We start from the raw sequence: 16,179 nt of genomic DNA, 5'->3' as shown, positions 1-16,179 counted from the left end.
AATTTTATATGTGCTAAACGGTTTAGCATTAGCTTCCACTATTTTTTTTGTGTTTAGCAGATTAGCATTAGCTCCCAGTAATGTTTTTAGTGGAATGTTTTAACAGTTTAGCTTTATCTTCTGTAATTATTTTTACATACTTAGCAGGTTAGCAATAACTTCTGCTAACTTGCTAAATGGTTTAGCATTAAACCATTTACGTGTTTAGCAGATTAGCATTAGCTTCCACTAACTCTTTTATGTGGTTAGCCGCTTGGCATTAGCTTCCACCAAAGTTTGTGTGGAAAGTTTCAGCACTTTAGTTGTAGTTTCTGCACTTTTTAGTATTTAGCAATTCAGCTGTAAGTACCACTAATTTGTTTATATGATTAGCAGATTAGCATTAGCTTCCACTAATATGTTTAGAGGTGAAAAATCTCCACCAGTAAAAGGAAACGCAAAATCAAGACAAAAATAAATGTTTTATATGGCTGGAAATATGATTTGACGCTAAACATATTCATATAATTTTGATTTTAGTCAAGAAATTAATTTTACATGAGAACCACAGCGGCCATCTTGACAAATCAAAACAGTATCAGTGGATATGATTCCAATCAGTTCTATTATCTTTGATCTGACAATAAAAATATAAATCTGTGATAAATTTCTGATGCAAAAGTACATTTTCTATGACGACCATCTTGAGTTTTTCAGCAGCCGACTCAGGTTCTTGTGATGAAATATTCAGTTACCTGCTGCACTAGACGTTAACGTTCAGTAGATTTAAACAAATTTGCTTGTGAGAAATGTTTCTTTTTCCTGTTTGGTTGCAGCTGCAGCACCTTGGTGGCCTTCCGGATGAGCTGCAGGCAGGCCGGCAGCGTGCGGTCGAAGAGGCCGGTGATCAGCGCTTTGTGCTCGTTGTTGAGCGAAGCCGGCAGAGTGTTGAGCCAAGACAGCAGGTGAGGTCTCCAGCCGAGCATGTGGGGCTCCAGGTAGATCATCCCGCAGCGAGACACCTGTCAGTAACACAGCAGGTAAAAACACTTTGGTTCTTTTGTTTACAGGAGAGAGTTTACAGATTAAAAACTCTTCAGTGAGACGGATAAAACGAACCGATTCCAGACTTTAAAAAAACACAAATGTTTAATAAAAACCCAGTTATCTTCAGGAAGAAACAGGCTGAAGAGCAAAGTTATGTAACTCGTATTGGAAATGCTGTTTTCAGCTTATGAAGGAGGATTGAACATCACTAACAAACAGCATCTCTAACTATAAAAACATTTTTCTTTCAACTCTACAGGAAAAAAGTGGAAAATATTTTTTCATCTTAAGTTAGAAAAATTACAGAACTTTTCCACTCGTCATTCAGGACATAATTTAAAAAATATATAAAAAAGACTGAAAAACATTCAACTGATTTATTTTATTTTTTTGCTTGTCTTTTAGGACTCAAGAGAGAAAAAAATACAGAACATTTTCTTTTCCACTTTGTTGGTTGTTTGCTGCAGTAATGAAAGAATTTTTATTTTTTTATTCAGAAATACTTAACAAAAAAGGAATTTTGCACATCGCATTTTTTAAAAATGATTCCCTTGAGAAAAATTATTGAAAGAAAGAAAAAAAACTTTATAAAGGTCGGAAAAAAAAGAAAAAGATTTTGGCTTCCAGGATCAGAGACCAAACAGTTTAAAGGTGACACAAAATAAAAAGAGTAACAAGAAAACAGGAAGTAGATAGAACCCAGATCACCAAAATAAAACCAGAACTATGACCGGTTAAAACTCCTCCAGCTCGTCTAACAGCTGGGCGGCTCTCTCTGACGTTTCACAGTATTTTTTGTTTTATTCAGGAGTCATCCGTTAGCTTTTTGTCCCTCCGTTCTCACCGTAGCCGGGGACGCCACCTCCAGGTCCATGGGCTCAAAGATCAGGCTCATCTGCGGCGACATCTGGATGATTTCGCCGCTCATCAGGCACAGCTTCTTGTTGTCGTCCAGCACGGTGTTCATGTTCTCGATCCACACGGCGTCGACCGGACCGTCAAAGATCAGCCACTTCCTGTCAGGACTCTGCCGGACAGGAAGTCAGAGGTCAGCTTTGGTTCCTGAGCTTCATTTCCATCACAAAGGATCAAATATATTCAAACGTTCATCTACATTTCAGTTATGACATGGAAAAAATTAAATAATCTGCCAACTAACTAATAGTTTTCTGATCAATATTAAGAAATTATTAACTTAAAACAAGCTCCCACATCTTGAAGAAAAGTTATTTGTAAGTTAGTTTTGTCTTAATGCAAGTGTAATAAAATCTTTGCAATAGAAACTAGTAAAAAATATGGGGTCAAATTTTGTGTTTTTGCAGTAAAGTTGCTGATTGAGAGTTTAGAATCGTAGCAGAACCAGAAGAGGCTTTAAAAAGTCGTTCAGGCTGATCTGATATCCACAACAGTCTAAAAGTTAAAAACAGACTGCAGATAAAAAACAGGAACAAAAAAGAAAGCAAAAAGAAAACAGAAAATTTTCTTAAGAAATCTTGGAAATCTTTTTTCTAGCAAATTTCTGAATTTGCTAGAAAAAAACAAATAAATATTGAAACTAATCTCAAAATTTCTGATTTTTGACTTTTTGATTTCATAAATTTTCTAGTTATTTTTTTTTTTACTTTCTGAGATTAAACTAAAAGTTTCCTTGTCAAAAGATTTTAGCAGTTTTTTGACTTGGATCTAAAAAATGTTCTTGGTATTTTTTCTATAAACTTTCTGAAATCAGTCTCACAATTTCAGGTTTTTTTACTGGTAAATCTTTTAACTTTTAGAGCTCAGAGATTTTCTTTTTTTTCCAGAAAATTTCTGAAATTAAATAGTTTTTTTTCTATCTAGAATGGCCATAATATGTGGTGGTAGATACATAAGTTTGATGAAAGTGAGATTTTCAGAGTTTGGGTTTTGGGTCTTTAAATGCCCGTCAGAGCGCCGCCGGTCCAACATCCTTCATTATCCGCTAACTGCAGTCTCTTCCTCAAACAGCGATGCGCAGACTCCCAAACACTCGTTTTAGCTCCCGGGAATCATCAACAAGGTGACGGACAGAAACACACAGCTGAGGAGATTTAATGGAAGCTGACCGGAGCCGTTGGTCCTCCAGAACCTTAAATTAAGGCGTTATCATGCAGACAAATGGGCCGGGCAGCGCCGGCGCCATCTGTGGCAGCACAGGGACGTGATTATGTTGTAATATGATGATCTCGCAAGAAAATAAATAAAATCAAAATGTGCGCATGAGGAATTTAATAATTATCAGTTATGAAATCCTGTCATTTCTAAAAAAAAATAATTTTTTTTTACTGTTTTTGTTGAATTGTCTCTCCCAGTTGAAACAAAGAGCAATTTGCAAAGAAAAAAATTACAACTTCATAAAAGAAGTCTTTTTTGAGCTGACAAGTTCATTCGCAAACAATTCAAGAAACGGTCGAGGAAATGATTTTCCTTCAGCGCGTCTGCAAACTGCCTGCAGATCTGGAAACAACGTTATTAAAGATCAAATTTTAACAAGACAACCAAATGTTTCTATTGTTCGGCCGTCAGCGCGGCCGTTCTTCCTGCTCGCTTTTAATTGAAATGTCAACTCTTTTAAGCAATAATCCATCCAGAAGTGCCGCTCTGACGTGGAGGAGGCGATGCTGCGTATCAGCGGCGCTGCTCAGGCTCAGTGTGATTCACCACTGAGTTGCTCATTATAAAGGAATCATACTGTGTGCTGCATCGACTGATTCTTCATCACCGCTGAACTCTGCCAGGCGGAATCGCTGCCCAAGCGTTTCAGCGCCAGAAAACGTTGCCTTCAGGCATCAGCTGACCACATAAAAAAAACAGGGAAACTGCTTCCTCAGTCCGTCTGTGAGGAGAACTGAATGCTGACTCTCATGTTGTCCTGATTTACATGGGAACCTTTAAGGGCTTTAACAACAACTGAAACTGATGCTTTTGTGAGTTTTACTTGTGAAAGTTGCTACATAAGCAAATTTATCTTACTTATAGATTGAATTATCAATGAGTCCTATCAAAACAGAGCAAACATGCTAACGTTAGCTCAGCCGATCAGCTAATGGACACCTTGCTGCATGACGTCTCAGGCTTAAGATTCCACCTCCATCTCCCTGCTGGAGGGCAAAAAGCTGCCCGCTAATCATGGCTAGCATCGGTTGTAGCTGTCAAGTTGTCAAAATAAAGTCCTAAATGTTAAAAATATGTGATGAGCAAAAGAAAAAGGGATGTAGTGCTTTGATACTAACTGTCTACACTATGACAACTAGATAACAAGATCAGGAAAAAGTGTTAATTAAAGAACAGGGGAGAGGCTAGGTCAGTTATGCTAACCTGACTATGACAATCTTAATATGCAGATGTGCTGTGGAATTTGGTGTGTTTTGGTTCAGTTAATAATAAAAAGGCGACCTTCACACCAACAGATCCTATTTTTAATTAGCTAATCAACTATTGTGTTAGCTTAGCTAATAGCAGCATTAGCTAATCTATCACTGTGATCACTTATTAGTAATCATAAAATAAACATCAAGCCTAGAAACATAAAACTGTAACAGACTGAATGTTCTGTTCTTTGTGTGGGAAATGTTTGAATGATTTCTCGGGTCAAATCCCAAAACATAAAGCAGTGTTGTTGTCAGTTGCTATGGCAACGAGTCTTTGTGTAGCTCAGCCGACACAGAGGACTAAAAAAGTGGTTTTGAGTTATTTTGCAGTTTTTCTGAGTTATTTTTCCATTTGCTTTGGCGCACTGCACTAAATTAATAAGATCCTCTTTTCCACTAGGTACTGTGTTGGTGCAACACTTTAGCATTAGCAGAACCAAAGTTTACTACTAGTTCTTTAGGGTTAGCGCAGCTAGCTTTTTCGTTAGCAGTGTGCACCGCTGATAAGTTTTTGATTCTCCAGGGTTTTTGTGGTATTGACTGTTGCTAACACCCTCTGACTGACCTCAGATCTGAGGCTGCAGGTATTAGCTAACATGACAGGCGGTGGTTTTACCTTGGAGGAGGCGAAGATCCTGAAGCTGACAGCCAGGATGCCATCGGACCACTCATGGGAAACCGGGTCAAACTGGCCGTACAGTTGGCCCATGGTGATCGATTTGGGGTTGATGACTGTGATCTGGACCTGGTTCTCCTCCATCAGACCCTAAAGCGATGACACGTTTGCACAGACATGAAAACCCAACAAACGGAAAGAGGAACAACTACAGACAGAGCAAACTGCTTCTCCACAATGAGAGACGGAGGAGAGATGAACACGGCCACAGGGAGGATGATGAGTCTCCACATCTTCCTCCTCCTCGCCATGTAAATCCAGCGAGGTCCAAAAATTGTAAATCCAAAGGTGTCTGGGTGTTAGCTGTACCTCAACAAGAAGGTTTCAGAATAACACAGATTAGGATTAGGGGCTCTGAAAAAAATTATGAAAGAATTCTGACTTTTCTCACAATTCTAACTTTAATTTTTTCTCGGGATTTTGACCTTTTTCTTAAAATTCTTACTTTTCTCAGATTTAAATTTTTTCTCAGAATTCTGCTTTTTCTCCAAATTTTGACTTTTTCTCAGAAATTTCTTTTTCCTCAAAGTTTCAACTTGAATCTCAAAACTGAAGTTTTTTTCTCAGAATTTCAACTTTAACCTCAAAGTTAATTTATTTTACTCAAAACAACTTTTTTTCTTTGAATTCAGTCAGAATTATAAGGTTGAAGACAAAATTCAGAAAAATACTTTGGAAAAAAGTCAGAATTCTTTTTTTTAATTGGCCCTAACTGTCTTCCGTAGAATAGAGATCCTCGTGCTGTTAGGGTTCGGGAAGCTTCTTAAAGTCTTGATTGGACCTGCAGTTTGTGTCCCGCTGCTGCACAGACGGCCTCCCACCTGGGTGAAGATGTCCTGAAGCGCTGCAGCCAGCACGCGGTAGGCCGAGGTTTTCCCTCCGAAGGGTTCGCCCACCACCATGAAGCCGTGCCGCACGATCATCATCTCATAGATCTGCAAGATTTTCTCAGCAAAGAAGTCGGTGACCTGCAGGTTCATGGTCTGGCAGTTTTCTGTGATGGCGTTCAGGAGAATGTTGTAGTCTCGATCCGGGAGCTTCACACCCGGGAAGAGATCGGAGGTGATCCCCTGCAACGGTACGGTCAGTTATTTAGTTACTAAATACGGAATGAAGCACAACAATGTAAACACACTGATGATTATTGGCATCCCTGCAACAGACGGGTAAAAATAACATAGTTTTAATTTCCTATAATTAACAGTACTAAGGATTATTTCAATAATCGCTTATTTTGACAATAAATTGGATTTGTTATCAAACAATTTAAGATTTTTTAATGCAATATCAGAAATATATTAAAATATGCAAATAAGCCTCTAATTTAATTCCTTTTCTATATAAAAAAAAAATAAACACTTTATTACTTATTGCTGAAGCAAAACTGTCTGTAAAATGATGCAGCGTCTCTGCTTCAACATACATGTGGATTTTTTTAACGCTTAGTTAAACAGTTGGGAGATAAATCATGATGGATGGACGTCGTGAAAGGAGATTATGGATGAGGAAAGCAGGACTGACAGGCGTGAGCTCAACAAACCTCAAAAAGCTGCAGGTCTTGGGCCAGGAACTTGGGCAGATTGACGTCGATGATGGATCTCAGCAGCAGAGTGTCTTCGTTGTCATCTGGGAAAGCCAGCTGCAGAGGAAGGAGGGAGCGGGATGAGAGAAACAGCAGGAAGGACTAAAACGAAACCAGAGAAATGGAAAACGAACAGGAACACCTAACACTGAGTGTTTGTATAATATGCTGATATAAACACATGTATCATGCATGGGAAATATACCATACACTATAACTACGGACAAAAAGGGGGAGAAAATTTCTGAGGAAAAAATTTTAATTTCTCAGTTTGAAAAGCCAAAAATTTGCGAAGCAAAAAATAAAAAACTTTCTGGCAAAAACATGGAAAATTTCCAAAGGTAAAACATTTTCGACCTTTGAAATATAGAAATTTAAAGGTTTTTTCCTCGGATTTATAAAAGTATTTTTTGTAGCAAATTTTTGACTTCTCAAAATGTGAAAAGTTTTTTTTCCTCAAGAATCTCAAAAGGAGTTTTTGTAGTAAATTTTGGATTTTTCAAACTCAAAAATTATTTTTTTTCTAGAAAATTTTTGAGATTAATCTCAATATTTGTCAGCAGTGGATTTACTTTTAAAAAATTTCACTAAAGGTGTCAACAGCGGCCCTGTTTAACCCACGGCGCTCAGTCCCAATTTTAGCCACGCCCCCTCCACGTCTCTAGGCTGCGCCCACTTCGTTGGAAATTTTTGACATTTGCGTCCACAAAAGGACTAAAATACAGAAAAATTACACAAATAGCATAATTACAAAATAAATTCAGAGAGAAGAAAAACTTAAAAGACAACATTTTCTAACACAAATCTTGAAACCAAGATTTATTGGAAAATATTATCAGTATTAGTCTTTTTGACATCGAAAACAGAAACTTCTGAAAAAAATTTATGTTTGTGTTGATATACCCACATCACTATAATCTAACTTAGCATTTCAGCTGTTTTTCAAAGCTGATTAAATGTTTTATTTAGACCAACAGCATGGACCAACCTTCAGGTTTCCAGCGGCGGTCAGCACAGATTTGACGGCTCTCATGCCGTAGTCGTAGTGGCACTGGGAGGACAGCTGCTCCGAACACAGCCGATATGTGGCCACGATTTTCACCGAAAGAGGCCGAGCCGTCACAAAGCCGCAGGAGTACAGCACGATCTCCGCGATCATGGCGTAATCTGGCACCATCATGGCCACCGTCCTGAACAGAGCCTGGAGGGAAGCGGCGGTTTGGGTCACAGAAAGAGTCCAGATTTAACTTAATAACACTCTAACACTGCAGCCACATCAGAATATACAATGAATTACTCTAAATGATCGATTAATGGTTAGTTAGATTAAAAATAGACTAAATTAGTTCCAATCAAAGGTTCGCTTAAACCTTCTTTAAGAGTTGTAGTTTGGCCACCATCCAGCAGAGGGCGCCGCTGGTCATCCTGAAGCGGAGCCAGAAACAAACAAAGTTTTATGTGGTTCTGTTTAGAAATACTGAAATAGTGCCTTAAATTATATTAATAGTGCTTTATTCAGCACAGCTTCAACTTCTCATTCAAGAATTACTGATTTACTTTAATGACAGAAAAACACAAAACATAACAGAGAACAAACATAAAGGTAAAAACATACAACAGTGTGTGTGTCTATCTCCTTGGAGATAGAAAAGAAGAAATAACTTCCACCAAAAAATGAGAGTAATCTCAGAAAAATCTTAAGAAAAAAACCTTCTAAGTTTTCTAAAATTTCCTTACGAAACTCAGAAATGTCGACATTTTTTCTAGAAAATTTTGGAGAGTCTCAAAATGTCTGAGTTTTTTTTCTAGCAAATTTTAGAATTTTGAAATTTCAAAGTTTTTTATTACGGAGATCAATCTCAAACTTCTACAACTGTTATGCAAAATATACGCCTTTTTTTCTGCAGTGGAACAAAATGATGTAAAAACAAATAAATAAATGTCAGTAAGTGAAAAAAAAGTCTGTTTATTCAGTCAATATGTAACGTTTCAGACACAAAATAGCGTTAAAATGTAATTTTGTGTGTTTTTTTTTATTATAAAAAAATTAACCCTTTATGAGATTTAGAAATAGAAGAGTCATCGTTAGATTGACTCATTAATCGCTAAGTGTTGGAAGTCAGTGTGTTTTGTAAAGTCTGGGCTGGCGGCGCACCTTGAGGTTGTCTGGCAGCTCTGATCGTCCAGCGTAGCCAGGATTCATGGTGATGAAGACGGCGCAGGACGGGTCCAGTTTCAGCTCCGTCCCCTCAAACATCAGCATGTCAGAGTGAGCAGCGATTCCTGCACAAACGCACACAATCAGACGGACGGACAGTTTTACCCGACATGGTGCAAAACCCAAAACACAACACCTGGAAAACCACTGAAATACTGAAACATGACAAAGTCCAAACCTGTTTACTGTCAAAACTGTGAAACACTAAACACAAAACTAAGATAAACTAAGTTAAACTAAGTTAAACTAAGATCAGTGATTTAGGAAATTACTGAGCAGCATTAGCAATCCATCCAGGAAAAAGATAATTGAATGTTTTTAGGTTATTTTACTTAAATAATGTGCTTCATGTGAGAAGAAATCATTTTTCCACTTTATTAAAAACAGCTGCATATTTGTACCTTTACAAAACCTAAACTGAAAATAAAGACTTGTCTCTAAAGGATAGAAAACATGCAGAATGTGTTTTAGTTCTCTTTAAACGGTTATGAGAACTGTAAGGTTATTCAGAGTAAATAAAACATTAATAAACATTTAAAAAGCAGCAGCAGCATCTTTAAAATGATAAAAACCTGAAGCAGACTCAGCAGAGGTTTTCCTGGCCTTTCCTAACAGTTGCCTTTCTTTGTAGTTTAAAAACGATTAATTTTTCTTATTTCTTCACTCCTGAATCTTTGCCATGCCTTTGTTTTCTGGTCCACTGCCAGTTTCCTTCAGCATCAGACGGGAAAGCGAAGCCGAGTTTTGAGAACGAACCTCTCTGGATGGTGAGAATCTGCTGCGCCACAACGGACAAAACCTCCAGGTCGATGCGATTAAACTCGTCAAAGCAGGCCCAGGCGCCGCACGACAACAGGCCCTGCGCACACACACACACACACACACACACACACACACACACACACACACACGCACACACACACACACACACACACACACACAGTAAGATTCACCCCAAAATAACAACAACAGAAAACATCAGGTCTGAATTTTTAAAGCCATCTTTTATTTATCAGGTGTTGAGCGGAGAGATGCACCTTTGTGCAGGAATTTAAGGTGAGGCGGATCGAAGGTTGTGTTAGAAACAAACTGAAAACAAACGTGGCATAAAAGAAGATATTCTCATGTTGATGCGTTTTTCAGATGGATTTTTGGATTTGATATCTCCGCCCACACCAGAGGTTACCAAAACATTATACTGAGGTAAGAGAAGCTCGACTTTAACTTATCTTTGTTCAAGTAAAAGTAAAACGTATCCGTCCAAGAAGTTACTCAAGTAAGAGTAAAAATGTATTTGGTAAAAGTTTAATCAAATACTGAGTAACTGATCAAATGATCAATTATTTAATATTTAAAAATGACATGGTCAGAATATAAAGTTAAGTGGAAATTTTGGCATCTTTTTAACCAGAATGGCAATAATTATTATAAATAAATACAAAAGAAAAACAAACTTTTCCAAATCACTTTCTTTGATTTCTTTACTCTTAATTGAATAATTTCCTGGACATATTTTTATTCTACTTTTGAGTAAAAACATGTTAAGTAGTGCTACTTTTACCTGAGTGTAACTTTTGGATACTCTGCCTGTGTTTATGATAAAATCATCCAAAGGTAATAAAATAAAAACAGGAGAAGTTTCTGGGTTGACAGCATGTTGCTATGGCAACAGGGACAGGCGTGAATGTAAACACTGGATCTGTGTTGTAAGAAGCTTTAGAGGGGATCTATTATGAAACATTCACACTTTGGAGGTTTTTGTTCTTTCGTTTTGGTTTCTGCTGCTTCTAAAAACAAACCAAGAGTTTAAAAAAGAAAACAAGAAAAACATCCAGCTGTTTTACTGACTTTGAAGAATTTTCCCAGCGCGATGTAGTCCAGTCCGTCGGAGCAGTTGAAAACCACGCACTGCTTCGCCACAGCTTTGGCCAAGTCCTTGGTGGTTTCTGTTTTTCCTGTGCCTGCGGGGCCCTCAGGGGCCCCACCCAGATGCAGGTGGAGGGCGCCAAACAGGGTGCTGAAAATCGAAGAATAAAGTCACATTTTAAATATAAAATTATAATATTATGAGCGTGAAGTCATTCTATGACATTATTCCAGTAATTTTATAATTTTTTAATTTCTTAGCGTGGCCCTAACACTCCGTTAAAAACCAGAGTTTTCCTGATCTATTTTTACCGGCAGTGATGTCAGTAACGCGTTAATTTGTAACGCGTTACTGACGTCGGACCACTTTTTTTAGTAATGAGTAATCTAACGCGTTGCTATTTCAAATGGAGTAGTCAGACTACAGTTACTTATCAAAATCACTGTGCGTTACTATCTTCTTTTGTTATTGAATCGTATTTCCTCTACGCGTCTTGTCGAGTGACCGACGTCTCTATGCGACAGAAATGTAAACAATGGAGGGAGATGCGCATTTTGTTGGTGGAAAAACTGGAACTATTTTGAGTTTCTGTCGCCAAGTCCGATTATTATAAGCGGCTTTGGGGTTCATTTTTTTAAAAAGTCGCTTGCAGATTTAATGAGCGGCGTGTTGCGCCTTTTTTGGCTCGTTTTTGAACGTGAAGTTGCTCATTTGGGTTTGGAAATAAGCAGAGACTCATAATAAATTCCAGAATTTGTCCGTCATTAAGGTAGTTTTACTCCATCTCTCTCTGTCCATCATTTCCCGGATGATCCGTCCCGCTGTGTCTTGTTAATGTCAAATTAATATATTACCTCTGAATGACGTCGAGCTTCACGTTGCGCTCCAGAAAACTGCAAACATTGAGACCAATATGAACAGCGCAATAAACGTGAAAACAGCCACGAATAAACGTGTCCGTAGTTGGCAATAATTATAATGGCAATTTAACGCCACTATAATTATTAATATTAAGATACGTGTCACAAATCTGTGCAGCCATCTGAGTTGTGGAGCTGCAGGAGGAGCTCTGTGTGCTGTGACACCAAACGCAGGGCCGTAACGCAGAACCTGAAGGTGGGGGTTGGGGGGCTTTACAATCCTTCTTAGAGTTTTCCAGACAACAGTGGACCACACAAATTACTCAGGTTTTTTATTTTTTTGTACTGTTTTTTCTACAATCTCCTCTTCAGTTCAACCTTATCAGTGGAGACACATTGTTGATGTTACCATTATAAAATAGCTTACAATTAAATATTGGCAAAGCTCAATGTGATTTTCACAGGAGGCGGAGCGTTGTTGTTAGCAGCTGCTGAAAGTAACTAAAAAGTTACTTTTAGTGTAACTTAGTTACTTTCCAAATCAAGTAGTCAGTAATATAACTAAGTTACTTTTTCAAGGAGTAATCAGTAGTCCGATTAAAGTTACTTTTTCAAAGTAACTATGCCAACACTGTTTACCGGTAGCAGCGGTCAGTCAGTGGAGTAATGACCAGCCTCGGTGTGTTGCCCAGGTATTCGTAGCCGTACGGTAAACCAGCGTTGATCATCTTGGTGTAAAGGTTATTCTCCTGCACAGATTGGACAGTGGAGCCACTGAGTTTCTGCCGTGAGCCAATCAGAAAGCCCCAGCTGTGCTCAACGTACCAGCCAGTAATACCGCAGCTGGCTCAGCCACTCAAAGTCATTCTCGTCTCGCACGTCTTTCTGCACCAGCGTGGCCAGAACGTCGCGGGCGTGGACGTCCAGCACCACCAGGGCTCCCAGGGTCACCCGGATCTGTTTGGACAGCTTCCCCCGAACCAGAGCCACGATGTCGTCAATCTGCCTGTTGTTCTGCTGCAGGTAGGCCTCCAGGGCCTGGGCAGAGGCAGCAGGTTCACCAACACAAAGCTTTTCACTCATGTTAAAGTCGTGTTGCAGCTCCGTCTACACACTACAACATATTATTACCAATAGTGTTTAGGAGACAAAATTCAACCATATCAGCAGTGCTGGGCATCAGCTAATGTGCTATTAGCACAGCTAATTTGTCACTTTGCCCTTAGCCCTTTTTTTCACACCTCGCAGCCCCATAGATTCTGTTTGATTCGGGAACAAAGTTGAAACATTTTTTATATTTTCAGCTGCTGTGGTTTTCTCTCACACTGAACTGTCAAATTATTCAAACTTCGGCCTCGGATGGTTGGGATGGTTGGGTCATTTTTGTTCTGCAACCCCAGCAGAGATCCACCCGTTACCTAGCAACCCAAGAGGAGCTCCAGCACTTTTGGTCAGCTGTACCGCTGTACAATGGCTGCTGGAAAAGCAGCCATTCACACATGTGGAGGATGCTCCACCTCTGCTTTTCAAAGACGTACGGTTGTATAATTGCACGTCTGTTTGCAGCCATTTTCACATGCGAGTGTAAACATTGATTCAGAGGACGTGGCAAGCAGCAACTTTTTAGAATTTAAAGTGACAAGACGCCCTTAAACAGCTAAAATGTAATAATCTAAGAATAATTATGTGAAAAAACCTTTTATGAACATGTTCTGTATCGCTATGGATTTACCCTAACCTTTTCAAGAAAGCACAATCGGTCACCTTCTAGCTAGCAGTGCCCACCACAGGTAAACCTGAAGCTAACAGTTGGGAACAAAAACAGAACGGAGCAGATCACCTTCGGTCCAGAAGCCAGAGCTTCGTGGATGTCTTTGGTCCAGTAGACCTGTGAGACACACAGCACCGTCTGACCAGGCCAGGCGCGGACCCAGTCGGTCCTCTTCTCAATTGGGTAGGCCGTGATCGCGTCTCCGATGACCTTCTGCAGGGACACGGTCATGCCGTTCTCCAGCTCCAGCAGCCATTTCTCCACCTGGCCCCTGGTTTTGGAGGTGGAGATCGTGTCCAGCAGCTTCACCGTTTCTCCCTCGCTGCTCTTCATGTGGGTTATGTCCAGAACCTCGGTGAATATAACACTGGCAATGCCTTCAAAGCACTTCTTCAGATGGGGCTGCACTCTGGTTCAGGAAGCAGAACAACACCGAGACCAACACCGGCCCGTTACACACAGACACGCAGAACAATCTTTTACCTTTTAGTGACTTTTAGTTTAACTTGACTAAACAAATTGAAATATCAGTGGAAGAAAAACCAAAAAAGTGAAATGAGATCATTTCACAAAATCAGGTGTTGCACTGCAAAAACACAAAATCTTACCAAGTATTTTTGGTCTATTTTCTATATGGCCAAAATCTTATTACACTTCAAATAAGACAAAACTAAATTACTAGTAAGTTTTCAGCAAGAAATGCGGTAGGAGCTTCTTTATGTCAGTAATTCCTTAATATTGATGAAAAAGTTCTGGCTCCACTGGCAGTTTATTTCACTTAAAAACAAGGGAAAATTGTGTTGTTTTAAGTGTAAAAATCTTAAACTTTTTTTAAATCAACCAATCAAGAAATTATTTCTGTAAAACAACCTCTTATATTGCTGAAAACGTATCTGTAAATTGGTTTGTCTTACTTCAAGTGCACAAAGATATTTGCCAGAGAAAGTACACTAAAAATACTTGGTAAGATTATTTGCTGATTTTTCACTTGTAACATGAGAAAATGTCTTGGTCTAAGTTAAATAAATAAATACCAGTGAACCAGAACATTTTCATCTTAATGGAGGAATTATTTTTAAATCAAAAAAAGCTCCTGATTGTTGCAGAAAAGTTGCTACTAAATTAGTTTGGTTTTATTTTGAGTGTTCTCAAATATTTGTATTAGAAAATAGACCAAAAATAAAATAAAGATTTGGTGTTTTTTTCAGTGTGAACAAGTTTTTTCAAAAGATCCGAGTGCAGAACCACAGGAACTATTTAACAAATGTAACAAATGTTGCAATTTTAACCCCCAGTTCTGGATTACCGGGAGTTAAACCCCCTAAGTTTAACATATTTCTCTGCTGTTTTTTAACATAATTTACATCCCTGTTTGTGTTGCAGGAGTTTGTAGAACACTGACGACATAAAACTGCAGCTGTGACCAATCCGACAAACATCTGCCCAAAATAATACAGTGTTTCTACTATTAACCACCATCTGTGTGCGACACAAACGGCAGAAATCCTCGTCTCACAGAGCGGACGGCTGGCTTTGTGTCTGCGCTGACATAATGAAAAATTCCTGCCAGTCGCACAGAGATTGAGGAACTACAGAGTGAAAAGGAAGCGAAAATTGAAATAGCACAGAGAGTATGAAAGGTTAAAGCATCTTTTGTTTGGAATCACAATCTACTAAATGGAATTCCCCTGTGAAATTAGATAAGCGTGGATTATTGTGGAGAGTTTATGGAGAAGCATTACGGAGATAGAGGAGGTTTTATACCGCGCCGTGTTTCCAGTTCCACCTTTCAATTCTGTTTTTGATTCTATTCTTTCTGCACCTCCGATCATCTTAATAAAAATAACCAAAGTAAATACAAAAAGCTGCTCTTTCAATTATAATTTCATTGATTAAAGGTGAAAGCTTTTACACAAATATGGTACCATGTGCAAAACATAACTACTTTTTGGTTGACTGCATTTGTTTGGTTCAGTTTTATGAACCACATTGTATGGTTCCATCTAGTTTCATGTGCAAATATCTTAGAAACCTGAAATAAGACTAAACTAACTTACAAGTAACTTGTCAGTAAGAAACAGATGCTAGTTTTAAGTAAATAATCTCTTAATATTTATGAAAAATGACTGGCTCTGCTGGCAGATTGTTTCGTTTATGGGAAAAATTTATTATTTCTTGCTGAAAAGTTACTTGTAAGCTGGTTTTTTCTTCTTTGTACTAAACTGTTTGAACTAGAAACTAAATAAAAAAAATACTTGGTAAGATTTAGTGTTTTTGCATGCTGAGCTCTCGTCACTAACAGACTTGAGAAACTGGGAAATATCCTAAATAAAACCCGTTTGACAACTGGAAGTAGGCTCTCACCAAGCCCTGCTTCAGAGCTCTACAAAACTCAGTCAGGGTCAAAGTTCATTACGTTTTGCACATTTTTGTACTTACTTCGGCCTCTATTGCTTCTACAAACAGCCCAAGTATTGGGAAAAAAACACCAAGCAATTTTTTTTCAAAAAAGTTTATCTTTTTTGGTGTCTGGAAAATGAGGCATTTCAAAAACTTCCTGACCTGGCAACCTCAGCGGAGTTCCGCCGGTTACCTAGCAACCCCAGCGGAGCTCCAGCCCATTTGGTCAGCTGGTGTACCGCTGTATGCGCTGTAGAGTTGTGCTGTTGACTTAGCATCCAAAAATCACTTGCTGCATTTTTGTTGGTTGTGCAGGAGGCTCCACTAATGCTTTTCAAAGATGAGTAGTTGCCTAATTGAGCATCTGTTCACAACCATTTCAATGTGTGA

The 16,179-nt window shown here is 38.7% G+C and overlaps 1 protein-coding gene across 2 annotated transcripts in view; it reads right to left on the bottom strand.

Moving 5' to 3' along the window:
* dnah7 (dynein, axonemal, heavy chain 7) overlaps nucleotides 1–16,179 on the bottom strand; it is a 95,463-nt gene that overhangs the window by 54,503 nt on the left and 24,781 nt on the right. For both annotated transcript variants that reach the window (XM_044132517.1, XM_044132518.1), the window contains exons 21-32: nucleotides 13,459–13,798; nucleotides 12,444–12,656; nucleotides 12,258–12,367; nucleotides 10,740–10,908; nucleotides 9,648–9,750; nucleotides 8,829–8,956; nucleotides 7,662–7,874; nucleotides 6,632–6,730; nucleotides 5,913–6,161; nucleotides 5,032–5,181; nucleotides 1,871–2,053; nucleotides 825–1,001 (exon numbers count right to left, since the gene is read on the bottom strand). In XM_044132517.1, coding sequence (XP_043988452.1) covers nucleotides 825–1,001; nucleotides 1,871–2,053; nucleotides 5,032–5,181; nucleotides 5,913–6,161; nucleotides 6,632–6,730; nucleotides 7,662–7,874; nucleotides 8,829–8,956; nucleotides 9,648–9,750; nucleotides 10,740–10,908; nucleotides 12,258–12,367; nucleotides 12,444–12,656; nucleotides 13,459–13,798 — 2,134 coding nt within the window. The remainder of the gene's footprint in view (nucleotides 1–824; nucleotides 1,002–1,870; nucleotides 2,054–5,031; nucleotides 5,182–5,912; nucleotides 6,162–6,631; nucleotides 6,731–7,661; nucleotides 7,875–8,828; nucleotides 8,957–9,647; nucleotides 9,751–10,739; nucleotides 10,909–12,257; nucleotides 12,368–12,443; nucleotides 12,657–13,458; nucleotides 13,799–16,179) is intronic.

The sequence above is a fragment of the Gambusia affinis genome, linkage group LG11 (genome assembly GCF_019740435.1).
Source record: "Gambusia affinis linkage group LG11, SWU_Gaff_1.0, whole genome shotgun sequence".
Classification (NCBI taxonomy): Eukaryota; Metazoa; Chordata; class Actinopteri; order Cyprinodontiformes; family Poeciliidae; genus Gambusia; species Gambusia affinis.
The sequence above is the reverse complement of the archived record's forward strand: the minus strand, read 5'-3'. Positions and strand labels throughout refer to the sequence as shown.